This window comes from Uranotaenia lowii, chromosome 2 (assembly GCF_029784155.1).
Source record: "Uranotaenia lowii strain MFRU-FL chromosome 2, ASM2978415v1, whole genome shotgun sequence".
Taxonomy (NCBI): domain Eukaryota; kingdom Metazoa; phylum Arthropoda; class Insecta; order Diptera; family Culicidae; genus Uranotaenia; species Uranotaenia lowii.
The window spans coordinates 208,060,145-208,074,635 of NC_073692.1; the positions used below are offsets into that span (position 1 = coordinate 208,060,145).

Here is a 14,491-nt window from a genome sequence, read left to right on the forward strand (position 1 = left end):
AATATTAAATTTATTTAATATTGTTTGCAGAAAACAGCAACAAAAATTTCCTGTTTGAGTGGAAAACGGATGGTTTTTTCAAGTCGAAACATTTATTTGGACCCAATAAATTAGTTGGAAAAAAAACTGTTATTTTTCCCTTTTTTATTTCAATAAAAAATTGAATTGAATCAGAAAGTTAATTGATAATTAAAATGCCGAAATTCCACTTGGAAATTCTCTTAACTAAAAGATTTAAACGACCAGAGCATACATTCAACAATCCACTCTGCGGCTTACTTAAAATTCACTTCGCCGCTCACTTGAAATTCACTTGGCGGTCACTTAAAATTCAATTGACAAATGGCGAAAATTCACTATTTTCAGTGTAGTGTTTGATGTTAACACTTGAGCTCGAACTTATGGAAATCGGGTTGGGAAATAACTGTTGAGCTAAATGCAGACCCCGTTCGTTTTTGGCAACACGCTCGTAAATTTTATGTTGCCAAAATCGAATGTTGCCAAAATCGAACAGTTTTTCTTGTCACTTTTTTATTTTTAATTTTTATTTCAAAATAGTCAAAATTGATGTAAAACCTTATATTAGCATAAAAATTTTCAATTTGCTCAATTATATTAGTTTTAAGCAGTAAAACATGGAAAAAATCGTGTTTTTACAGTTTAAAACTATTATAAATAAGCCGAATCGAATAATGTCATGCTTATATTACGTTTAACATTCATTTTGATTAATTTGAAATGAGAATAAAAAATAAAAAAAGTGACAAAAAACCGTCTTTTTTGGATGTTGCCAAAATCGAACGGTTTTTGCTCGGATGTTGCCAAAATCGAATGTTGCCAAAATCGAATGTTGCCAAAATCGAACGGAGTCTGTACTTAATGTTTCCATATTTTTTAAATATAAATAAATTTTATCGTGATTCATAAGAAACTGAATTTTATTATAAACTTTATTCTATGAATGAGTTGTTTAGAGCAAGGTTGCCGAAAACACTAAAAAAAACTGTAATTTCACATAATTTTAGACAAATTTATATAATTTATAATTTTGAAATATTCACAGATCTTACAGAATTATTCAGTTTTGAATGGATTTCCAAAATTGTAATTTTGTTGGTAAATATACTTACTTTTAGAGTGTCCATTTCCCGGCCATTTTTGCGTTCCCGGGAATCGGGAAATCTGACGATCCTTTTCCCGGGAAAATTGAAAATGAAGATTTCAACATGGAGATCTTAATCCTCTACTGCGTGTGCATTCTTATCAATATGATATTATTAAATTTAAAGTAGTACAAAATATTTCAAACTTTATAAATGCGTCAAAAATTCAAAAAGCAAACCAAAGACTCTAAAACAATGTTTTATAACCGAAAAACAGGTCTGATTATAGCTGCAAAAATTTTGAAATAATTGAGAATGATTTCTCACTATCCGTAGAAGTAAGTTAGCTAGACTGTTATTCATCGAACATCGTAAATTTTCAGTTAACTACCCATTTGTTTAATAATATGTCATTTCTTTGCTGATGATTTTACTACTGTAAACAGTAACCGAAACGGAGGTTCTAAATGATGTGTTGCAAAATAGAACATTCAGATTCTTTCCGTAGCGTTTCATTATTGGTTTTATAGATTCTTTGGCGTTTTTCAATACTACACTAAGTTTTCGATAAGAAAATCATGTTTTTATCAAATTCCTTGTGTTAACCAGATTTAGAAAAAAAAATACTTAATACCAAGCCATCAAGGTCACTGATCACACTGACATGACCCTTAGAACACAAATTCAACCATTTTCAGGCTATTTTTTTGTCAAAGTTTGTAGACAAAACCGACGAAAAAATTAACCTGTTTAGAACGATTTCATCGTAGAAATTGCCTTTCTTTTCAATTTTTTTGGCACTTTCTAACTGGGATAGCATTTCTCAAATCGATCGATGTACGCTATGGAATCGATATTGCGTACTGTTGGAAAAATTATAAAACCAACGAAATCGAGTGTCCAGTCAGTATGGTCAGTGGTAAATCTATCATTTTCCTTGCTCAATATGATTCATTTTTCCAATTTAGATTGTGTAAATTTGTAGTAATTTAGAGCATTTTACTGGCTTCGGGAATTCCCGGAATTTTTAAACGTTTCCCGGGATTCGGGAATTCCCGATTTTTTCTAATTTCCCGGGAATTCCCGACCGGGAAATCCCGGGTAGGACACTCTACTTACTTTGGATTAGAAAAGTATGATAAGATTTTCAATTTAATCTGATTTTTTAACTAAAATATAAAAAAGACCCTATTTATCATGTATTTTAAATCAGATGAAAGAAATTTTTGGATAAAAGTACAAAAAATCAGATTTTTTTTCTCAAAAACACCTTTATTGAGAGTAACGTACAGTTTTTTATGCAAAATCTTAATTTAAGGCATCTTGTTTTGTATTACTGACTTTGTCGTTACCTTCAAAAGTTGTTCGGGGCAATATGACCCTAAACGTCCACATTCAAATAATCAACCAAATAATCGGCAAAAGGGGGCGTCCTTATTACCTGTTTACTGTTTTTGTGTTATTATACACCGGATTGAGAAGGAAATTGGCACACGAGAGTTTTTAGGAACGAACAATTGATTCCAATTATCCAATTTTAGGCCTAGGGTCGGAAAAGGGGTCATCCATATTACCTCATCACTGTTTTTGTGATACTGATGTTATTGTACATTGGATTGAAATGAAAACACACGCATGTGGGTTTTAAATGACAGACAGCCGATTTCAGGTATCAAATTTTGTAAAAAGGGTCAGCCAGTGGGGTCGTCCATATTACCTTATCACTGTTTTTGCGATTTTAACAACATTATTTACTAGATTTAGATAAAAATTGCCATCCGGGAAGTTTAAGCGATGGGCAATCGATTTTAGGTATCAAATTTGGTGAATAGGGTCTGCAAAAGGGGTCGTCCATATTAACTGATTATAGTTTTTAGATATTGACATTATTATGCATTGAATTGGGATTAAAAATAACACATCAGGATTTGAAGAGACGAGCAATTAAATGGATGAAAAAATTAGCACACGGGGTGTTTTGAGGTAAGAGGAATCAATCCGTATTGTGGAATTATGAGTTAAAAGCTAATGCATAGGATCGATGAGGAAAATTTGTGCACAGTTTTTCATTGAAAATCGTAAGCCTACAATTTCGGATAGTTATGTAACGAAAAAGCGCCAATCTCATGAACCAGCCACAGTTTTCGCGACATTACTGGTGAAATTATATGGGTAAACGTACGAATTGAAGAACGGGTTTTGGAAAGAAACAGATACGTTGTTCATGTGGTGGTTTTCCAACTTTTTAATAAGAATATTCTTACTTAGTAGTTATTTTTGTTTCAGTTAAAGGAATTTTATACTTTGTTTGAAAAACATAATCTTATTTTATCACATTGTTTAGTTTAGGAACCACTGTGGTAGCATAACAGTGAGCCGGAGATGAATAAAATTGCTTGGTGACCACGTACGGAGAACTCGCTCTGGGGATGATCTAATCTTGAGTCCTATGTGAATCTCTTTCTACCTATGACAATAGGCACCATCATCGTCAGTAAAACCCAGCAAACATGACATCGCATTAGAATTGTCAGCTCAACTCGTTAACAATGTTAATGCGAATCGTAATTCCTACCAAACCAAGTAAATGATCGTAAAAATGGTTAGTTAAAGTCTACCGACTCGGATATGACAAAATTGCGCCATGTTTGCAAATATGTCTCCCGCGTGCGGGATTCAAGTGAGAAAACAACCTTGTTGTTCTCTCTGCGATTAGCAGTGCAACCAGATTTCTAAAAATCAGAGGGTCCATTTGGTTAAACTGGACAATGAGAGAAGCAGCAAATATTGTCGCTGGCAACGGTTTGCATGCATTGGGAGCAAAACTTGCGCTCTCTCGCATACTGTCAGGATGTACGGTAAAAGGTGTTGTATATCGTCCAATTTTGGCAACACTTATCGCATAAGCCAAAAGTTAAAAATATGTATGTATATTGCCTCCACTTTAGTACGTAAATGCTGTTTTTTCGAGTTATATAAGATGATTTTATAATGTATATGAAACGTATAGCAAAATTTGTTGAGAAATATACCTACAAAAATGTTTGCTGGGAAGTCATCATCGGTGATCACCAAGGCTGAGATAACAGCTGATAAGAGAGTGGTCCATTGTCTGAAAAACATCGCAATATCCGAGTTCAATCTGGAGACCTGCACACAATTGATCTTGCCATCACCGACCATTTGAGCATCCACTCCCGAATACCTAAGTCGCATGTTGATGCGATCGCTTGTGAACCGTACCCAAACTGCTTGCAATTAGTTATAAGTAGAAATTGTATTTTTAAGCCTAGATCCTAATATATGTGCAGTAAGTTGAATCCGCGAGTGTTTTTTATCTGTTCCGCAAAAATCCGAATCAAAGGGGCATCTCCGAGTCTGAATAACGACACTTGGTATTCCGTTGACGATCACGAGTTTGGCTTGAGGTCAACGACCTGACACCGACCTGCAAGGGGTGACCAGACGAGCAAGGAACCCAGGTATTGGCCCATTCCGGACCCCAACATTGGTCCTTCGAGCCGGATGAGGGCCGTAGACCGGATACAACAACGGAATTGGATACAATAAGGAACGCCAAAGGATTCACCATTTTGCGCCGAGAAACCTAGACGCGCTTACTCCTCATCGCCATCGCTAATAGTGGTCGAACAAAGCGGTTTTGTTCTCTATTAGCTATTCATCGAAAGTGAAACTATTTAGTTTCTATTGTCTGAATCAGGGATTTGGACAAATCTCACTGGTTTTCGGTGCTCAACTCGGATTCGGGGGTTCTGGGTAACGCTTCGGTGCATGCTAAGTCGATAGCAAAGCTCAACTCAACATAAAGGGCGGACGTTGTAAAGGTGAGGCGCGGCTATCTCGGTTGGTTCTGATCGCCCCCTCCCTTCAGGTTTATAACCAACGTAGTACAGAGGTGATTCGGAAAGGTGAGGCGCGGCTGTCTTGGTTGGTTGCGATCGCCCCCTCCCTTTGGTTCAACATCAACGCGGTGCGAAGGCGATCAAGAAGAAGGTGAGGCGCGGCTATCGTGGTTGGTCCAGATCGCCCCCTCCCTTGTGGCTCAAGCTCGGGTTCATCAACGGCTGCTCGGTGGAAATTGGTGTCGCTCAACGGTGAAGTGCATGATTGGTCGGATTGCATGTGCATGTAGAGCTGTAGAGGAGAGCATCGCGACGCATTCTGGTCTAATCGCGGTACCTTAGGTTGTTCTACAGCAACAAGGCAGCTGAGCAACAAGATAAAGCAACATTCGGTAAGCTACATAAATCAGTGGTTCCTAGTTTAAGTTGGTGAACTTTTTAGAACTTTGGATTTTATGATCACATCAATTTATTTTGTATCAGTGGTTAAAATTGAGTGGATGTTTTTAATACATGGTTTAAACAAGAACAATTTTTGGAAATAATCATTAACGGCGCAATTCCTTGAGTACAAAACTGTTCGTTAGAACAATTGTCTCATTTTCTCGGATTTTTACCTTGAATAACTTCACCTTGCTCCCTCCATTCAAAACTTGTTGGTGATTGCTGATTAAGTTGGTCCGGTTTGAGCTATTGATATTTGTATCAGTCGGTTTAACAAGTTGTAAAAATGCCCACAGTCAAGGCTGTTAAGGATCCGAAGAATCCATCGTTAAAATACTTAACTGTGAAGTTGAAGGAAATTCAGTTGTCTTTTGCTGATGTTTGGGAGTTTGTGGAAACTTTCCAGGAAGATGCAACTTATGCACAGGTTTCGGTGAGATTGACAGCGGTGGATGATTTGTGGGAGAAATTTAGTGAAGTTCTTATTGATATCAAATCACACGAAGATTTCGTATCTGATGTTGAAGTTTATGAAAGAGAACGGAAGGAGTTCAGTGATCGCTACTATTACGCTAAATCATTCTTGATGGATAAGGCGAAGGGCCGTTCAGAATGTACAGAGCTTAATCAATCCATTCATGTTAATGATCATAGTAATTCTGGTGGTTTTGATCATGTTCGGCTTCCTCAAATTAAGCTGCAGTCGTTTAATGGTAACATAGATGAATGGCTCGGGTTTCGTGATCTGTTTATTTCGCTCATCCATAACAAGCAGGATTTGCCGGAGGTGGAGAAATTCCACTATTTGAAGGGATGTCTTCAGGGTGAACCGAAATCATTAATTGATCCTCTTCAAATAACAAGGGCTAATTACATCGTTGCATGGGATATGCTGTTAAAGCGTTACAATAACAGCAAGCAATTAAAAAAGCGACAAGTTCAATCGCTGTTTAAGTTACCTTCGTTGACAAAGGAGTCGGTATGTGAATTGCTTCAGTTATTGGAAGGGTTTGAGCGAATCGTTAACACGTTAGATCAGGTGTTAGAACCTACTGATTACAAGGATCTGTTGCTTGTGAATTATCTTGTTTCTCTTTTGGATCCGATCACGCGAAGAAGTTGGGAGGAGGAATCAGCTTCAAAGGAACAAGATGTATTGGCTGATTTGACTGGTTTTCTTCATCGGCGAGTTCAAGTGTTAGAATCGCTTCCGCAAAGGTCAAATGAAAATAGAACCATACCCTCTCAGGTGGTAACTAAGCCAAAGCTCAACGTTCGAGCATTCCACAACAATGTTAATTATTCAGGGAATAAATGTGTTGTTTGTAAATCCCAGCATCCCTTGCATCAGTGTTTTTGAAATTGTCGGTTACGGATAGAGATTCGGTTTTGAAAACAAATTCATTATGTCGGAACTGCTTTAGAACTTCCCATATGGCTCGGGAATGTCAGTCTAAGTTTTCGTGTCGAAATTGCGGAGGACGCCATCACACACTGGTGTGTTTTAAGGGCAAGGCAGGAGAAAATCCGGAATCGTCGAGGTCAGGCGAAACCAATGGCACTTCTAAGAGTGATCAATTGCGAGGAGAGTCATCATTTCGGGTTTCTAACCCAGCTTCATCAACATGCTTATCATCGGGTGTTGAACACATGGCTAACGGTCGGGTTCTCTTAGCAACTGCGGTGGTCCTCTTGGAAGATGAATTGGAGTATCCAGCTCGAGCGCTGCTTGATTCGGGGTCAGAAAGCAATTTCATATCGGAACGATTGAGTCAGCGTTTGACGATGAGTCGGAAAAGGGTAGATGTTGCGATACTTGGAATTGGTCAGACATCTACAAGAGTTAAGCAAAAGGTTCAAGCGGTGGTGCGCTCGAGAGTGAACAGCTACTGTAAAGAAATGGAATTCCTAGTCCTACCCAGAGTAACTGTTGATCTTCCCACTGCTACGGTATCAACGGATGAATGGTCATTCCCAGATGGAATTGAATTGGCGGATCCAGCATTTTTCGAGTCGAAGGTGGTGGATTTAGTGTTGGGAATTGAATCGTTTTTCGACTTCTTCGAAACGGGAAAGCGGATTTCCATCGGTGATCAATTACCAACACTTACGGAGTCAGTTTTTGGTTGGGTCGTTTCTGGAGGTTTATCGCAATGTACATCAACACGGATTGCTTGCAATGTTTCATCAACAGAGTCTCTTGAAACTCTTGTCGCTCGGTTTTGGGCTTGTGAGGAGCTGGGTTCGGAAAACCTATACTCACGGGAGGAAAGGCATTGCGAGGAAATTTTCCAGAAAACGGTACAGAGAGACAGTAATGGAAGGTACACGGTCTCTCTTCCTAGGAATGAGGAGGTTTTTCCTAAATTGGGCGACTCAAAGGAAATAGCACTACGGCGTCTGGGTGCAACTGAGCGTAGGCTAGCTCGAAACGCGCAATTGCGGGAGCTGTATACTAAGTTCACTGAACGATGGATTACTAACAGGTCCAGTAATCCAGGACGATCTTCGGGCAATTATACTCCGCTGTCGAATGTGTCAGATTATGGTCGTCGCAGATGTTGAGAAAATGTTTCGCCAAATCAACATAATAAGAGAAGATCGTCCACTACAGTCAATTTTATGGAGAAGGTCCCCATCGGAGCCAGTCAAGACGTTTGAGCTGAAGACGGTAACATACGGCACCAAACCTGCTCCGTTTTTGGCAACACGCACCTTGAAGCAGTTAGCATTGGATGAAGGGGAGAGGTTTCCCTTGGCATCAAAGGTATTTTCGGAAGATACGTACATGGACGATGTAGTATCAGGTGCAGAAGATGCAAATGCAGCCCTCGAACTGCGAGTTCAGTTGGATAAAGCTGCAAGAGCTGGAGGGTTTCGGTTGCGAAAATTCGCATCAAATTGTTTAGAGGTCCTGCAAGGACTACCACAAGAGAGTGTAGCCATTAAAGAAGCTTCAGACGGGTCGGACATAGATCCCTCGATGAAGGTCCTTGGACTCACTTGGTTGCCGAAATCTGATGTCTTCATGTATCATTTTAACATTCCCGAAATTCCAAAATCCACGGTTCTAACTAAACGGAAGGTGCTGTCGGTAATTGCAACGCTCTTCGACCCGTTGGGACTCCTAGGTGCTGCAATAACAACTGCAAAAATATTCATGCAGCAGTTGTGGACCTTGCGGAATAATGATGACCAAAGATTGGACTGGGATCAGCCATTACCTCCAACGGTGGGTGAGGATTGGCTGAAGTACTACGAACAACTAGGTACACTAAACGAAATTCGTATTGAACGGTGCAACATTATCCCAGGAGCCATTCACAAGGAGATTCACTGTTTTTCAGATGCTTCGGAGAAAGCATATGGTGGTTGCGTTTACCTTAAAAGCATTAACTCTGATGGAGAGGTTAAAATTTGTTTGTTGTCGGCAAAATCGAGGGTAGCTCCGCTTGCAAGTCAATCGATTCCCCGCCTAGAGTTGTGTGGTGCTCTGCTAACGGCTGAACTATTCAGTTTCGTAAAGGATTCTATGAAATTTGATTGCCCAGTTTACTTTTGGACAGATTCAACATGCGTGTGGCGATGGTTACAGGCTGTTCCATCTACTTGGACTACCTATGTGGCAAATCGAGTTGCCAAAATACAACAACTCACGGAAGGGTTTGAATGGAGGCATGTCCCAGGCGTTGACAATCCATCAGATCTTATTTCTCGGGGTATTCCACCGGCAGAGATTGGTCAAAATCGTCTGTGGTGGGAAGGTCCTTGTTGGTTGACGCTAGACAAGGAAAACTGGCCAGAACTACCGACTAACCACTTGGCGGAAATTGGTGATGAAGAAAGGCGTCGAACTACAGTCACAGCATTAGCAACAAACAATTCAGAGCATGAGTCGGATTTCAATCGTTGGTATTTTAGTTTGTATTCCGATTACACTAAAATGGTCAGAGGTACAGCTTATTTGTTGAGGTTGAAAAAGCTGTTAAAATCCAAACGTCAAGTCAAATTCCAAGCTTTTCTACAGTCAGCTGAGATGGAAGAAGCAGAAAGAGCTTTAGTCAGGTGTGTCCAAAAAGAGTGTTTCGCTGATGAGTTGAGAGTTTTATCTAAGGGCGAATTTGTATCAGACAATCTAAACTAAGATGGTTCAATCCCAAAATATTCTCCGATGGTTTGTTGAGAATTGGTGGTAGATTGAGCAATTCGTCCGAATCAGAAACTGCAAAACACCCGATTGTCTTGCCAGCTCGTCACAACTTTACCCGGCTAATATTAGAGCACTTCCATCGTCGATTATTACACGCTGGTCCTCAGCTGCTTTTAGCAACGGTTAGATTGAAATTTTGGCCCTTGGGTGGCAGGAGCGTGGCTCGTCAGATTGTACAGCAATGTCACACCTGTTTCAGGGCTCGTCCCACGCCGATTCAACAGTTTATGTCAGAACTACCAGCTTCACGCGTGACGGTTTCGCGGGCATTCGCTAGTACAGGAGTGGACTATTTCGGTCCGGTATACATTCGCCCGGCTCCCAGACGCCCAGTGGCTAAGGCATACGTCGCTGTTTTTGTATGCATGTCTACTAAAGCAGTGCATCTCGAGCTGGTATCAGACCTATCTACAGAACGGTTCATACAGGCCTTGCGTAGATTTGTTGGAAGAAGAGGAAAGTGCTCAGAGATATTTTCGGACAACGGTACGAACTTTGTGGGCGCTAGGAACCAAATGGTTGAATTGTTTCGTCTGTTGAAGTGTCAGACCCATCGGGAACGAATGTTCAAGGAATGTGGCAGCGAAGGAATTAGGTGGCATTTCAATCCTCCCAGCGCTCCACATTTTGGCGGTTTGTGGGAGGCAGCGGTGCGTTCCGCAAAAAAGCACATTCTAAGGGTAATCGGCGAAACCCCTGTCAGCACAGAAGATTTCGCGACGCTTCTGGTTCAGGTCGAAGCGTGTTTAAATTCGCGGCCCATTACACCACTTTCGAACGATCCAAATGATTTGGAACCGTTGACACCCGGTCATTTTATTATTGGAGAATCCCTACAGTCCATGCCAGATGAAAACTATTTGAAAATATCAGATAACCGGCTTAATCAAGTTCAGTTGATGCAGAAAAATTTGCAATTAATATGGAAACGGTGGCGCAGAGAATATCTGTGCCAACTACAAGCCAGAACAAAACGGTGGAAACCTTCAGTGTCGGTTGACCTGGGTCGTTTGGTTATCATTAAGGATGAAAATGTTTCCCCATGTCGATGGAAAATGGGTAGAATTGTAGAGCTACATCCAGGACAAGATGGTGTGGTTCGAGTAGTCACATTAAAAACGGAATCAGGGCTGAAAAAGCGCCCTGTTGAGAAATTGTGTTTATTACCTATGCCAGATTCGAATGAAAATTCAAATCAGAGTTCTGAAGTTGAGGTGGAGAATAATTGAAGTTATGTCTGAATTCTTGCGAAATGATTATGTCAGAGAAACCTGTATGATGGAATGTTTGTGTCAGATTACCAGTCAGCATTATGAGAATTTTTCAGAGAATCATATCAGACTTAAAATTTGGAGTCAGATCAATGTCAGTTTATCCTAAGGGATGTGTCTGCGAAGGCAGAATTAATGGTTTGTGTCTGAAGATCATGTCAATTTTATCCAGAGTTATTTTGCAATACAAGTTACCAAAGTTCACCAACTGATCCTCACTATTCTTGAATAAAATAAATTCAGAAATGCATGTTTGATTTCTGGGTGGGTGAGGATGTTTAGTTTAGGAACCACTGTGGTAGCATAACATTGAGCCGGAGATGAATAAAATTGCTTGGTGACCACGTACGGAGAACTCGCTCTGGGGATGATCTAATCTTGTGTCCTATGTGAATCTCTTTCTACCTATGACAATAGGCACCATCATCGTCAGTAAAAGTCATCATCGGTGATCACCAAGGCTGAGATAACAGCTGATAAGAGAGTGGTCCATTGTCTGAAAAACATCGCAATATCCGAGTTCAATCTGGAGACCTGCACACAATTGATCTTGCCATCACCGACCAGTTGAGCATCCACTCCCGAATACCTAAGTCGCATGTTGATGCGATCGCTTGTGAACCGTACCCAAACTGCTTGCAATTAGTTATAAGTAGAAATTGTATTTTTAAGCCTAGATCCTAATATATGTGCAGTAAGTTGAATCCGCGAGTGTTTTTTATCTGTTCCGCAAAAATCCGAATCAAAGGGGCATCTCCGAGTCTGAATAACGACACTTGGTATTCCGTTGACGATCACGAGTTTGGCTTGAGGTCAACGACCTGACACCGACCTGCAAGGGGTGACCAGACGAGCAAGGAACCCAGGTATTGGCCCATTCCGGACCCCAACACACATTTTTATAGTTTCTTGCGAAACGAAGTTCGTACGGGATCAGCTAGTTAGAAATAAATTTGAAAGGGTATTTTGCAAACAACTTTGGAAGGCTAAGTTTCTGTTATTTACGTAAAAACTTTAATTTTTGTACTTTAAAATCTTTAAAGATGAAATTTAATTGAAATTTTCACAGTTACACAAAGTTTAGGAATGGGAGCTATTAAAGATGTTTACAGAACAAAATGGTTCCGCTCAAGATCATATTTTAGTTCTGCTCAAGATCAAATAGGTACCATGTTGACTAAATAACATTGTCCTTTGGTGGAGTTATTATTCAATCAAACGCTGCTGGCTGGGTGGCGCAGGGTAGTGAGTTGATAAATAAAATCTCTACAAAGTCAAAAGCGAGCAGGCAGCAGGTCCCACAGATAACGAAACGAAAACCATCGAATCGGAAACCCACATGCTCACTCATGCGTTCGCTCAGAACGGTAGGAAAACCTTCAAAGACCGTCCATCCATCCACTACTGCTCCGGTAGATTCGGTTAGTTGTTGTTAAAACCAGCAGAGAGAGCCTGGCTGTCATGATACGCGTCGTGGGTTCCTGGATTTGTGCATCCCGGCGGCGGCGAAGGCAATGTTTCCCAATCTCAAACAGCCTCAAAGATGCATGAATTTATAATGTGAAGCTGTAGATACATTTTTTTCCGGAGGTGGTCCTCGATATTTGTCGGTTCTATGCATGGATGGAGTTCGAATCGAATCGAGCCTGTTTCTGTGATGGATTGTGGCCGGTTCCGTCATGTTCGGACTTTGTGCAGCTTCTTGCAGTAGGTGTAATTTGCCGGTAAACCCCTACATATGGTAGTAGTTAGGGGGGAAACCAAATCGATGGAGATTGGTCGAAGCATGTGTGTTGTGTGTAGGTTTTCTTCCAACAGTTTGTACGAACATGTTGAGCCAGACTGACTGTATCCGTTATTAATGTGGGAATTGGTTAATTTGTAAGGATTCCTCCGTAGACAGGAAATTTCATTCAGCTCAATTTATTCTACGCTAGATTGATAACTATCGTAGAATTTAAGTCCATTCTAAAGACAATGAATGAGTGAAAAATAATAATAAATGAGATAACCACCGGTTTTAATGTGCAAAATTTCGTGGCGATCTGTCGAGTAGTTTTTGAGAAAGCGTCGTATGTATATGGGTATTGACTAAAATGTTTGGGCAACACTTGCGCCATCTATATTGCACACTATGAACTTTTATTTTTTTCTAAATCAAGCTTATTTCTGTTGACGTTCTTCATTCCTTGGAGCTTGACTGTAAAAATAACTCAAAATTTTCTATTTTATCGAAGTTACCTATAACAAGTTAAGTAGATTTTCCACCTTCTGCTAGAAAACAACATTATTATTTTGGACGATTCCAGATCCAACCAAATCAGAGTATTACCATTGAGAAACCTTTGAAAGTATGATAAAAGGAAAACAGTCGCTTTTTTAGGCATTTTTTGGTATATTTGGCCGTTAATTGTACCAATCGTTATGTACCACTTATCGATTTGCATCTTCCTATTATGGAAGGTTCCCATTATGGTTTGAGACCTCTCTTTCTCTCAGGAAGGGAGGGGGTTTCCTAAACAAATGACAAATGTTTGCATAACTCGAGAGCCGATCCAGCAAATGGTACCAAACTTGGCGTGGGAGGGCACTTGTGTACGAGAATTATTTCTGTGATTATTAGAGATCCCTCTTGCTTTCCAGTAGGCAGATAGGGAGTGGAGAGGGACCCTTTCTTACAATTTTTAACATAACTCAAAAACTAATCAAGCAAATGGAACCAAATTTGGCATGGAATGGTATTAGGGTACGAGAAATGATTCGCTGAATCTTTGGTATCCCTGAATCTTTGGGGCTTCTGTATATTTGTTTACATAATTTGAAAACTGTTCAAGCAATTGGAATACGAGAAATATTTCTATGATTATTTGAGACACCTTCCGTCTTGCATTGGAAAGATAGGAAAGTAGGAGTGAAGCTCTCATGCAATTTTTACTGCATATCTCGAGAACAATTCGAGCAAATGGAACCAAATTTGGCATGAAAGGGCATTTGAGAACAAAAAAGGTTTCTATCGATATTTGGTAACACCTCCTCCTTCCAGTGGAGAGATAGGAAAGGGACTCCTTTACAATTTTTGGAATATATTAGTAATTTATCAAGCAAATGGAACTAAATCTGGTATGATAGAGCATACAATACGATAAATATTTTTATGATTATTTGAAACCCCTTCGCTATTCTACATATTTGGGATATGGGAAGAGAAAAGAGAGGCTCCCATCCCAAACTTCACATGGAAAAGGATTAGAGCACAAGAAATAGTTTTATAATTATTTGCGACATCACTCTTCTTCCAATAAATTTATAGGAAAGGAGAGGTGTCCTAATACAATTTTGTTGGCATAATTTGAGACTTAATCAACAAATGAAACCAAATATGGCAAGGGGAAATATCTGGGTACGAGCATGTTTCAAAAGTCAGTATCATCTCCTCTGGCTCGAATTTTCAACCGATCCTTTCAACAACGGAAATTTCCAGAGCTGTGGAAAACTTCGTTTATGTTTCCGATTTTTAAAACTGGCGAACGTCGTAAAGTGAAACAATACCGTGGAATAACAAGCTTGTCTGCTGGATCAAAACTGTTCGAAATTGTAGTA

At 39.9% G+C, this 14,491-nt stretch overlaps 1 protein-coding gene across 1 annotated transcript; it reads left to right on the top strand.

Annotated features, from left to right (window-relative positions):
- The first annotated feature begins 5,696 nt into the window (after window positions 1–5,696).
- Window positions 5,697–10,849, top strand: LOC129742280 (uncharacterized). The gene is made up of 4 exons (XM_055734161.1): window positions 5,697–6,595; window positions 6,835–7,826; window positions 7,897–9,475; window positions 9,556–10,849. Exons 1-4 carry the CDS (start codon window positions 5,697–5,699, stop codon window positions 10,847–10,849), a joined length of 4,764 nt encoding a protein of 1,587 aa, XP_055590136.1.
- The last annotated feature ends 3,642 nt before the right edge of the window (window positions 10,850–14,491 follow it).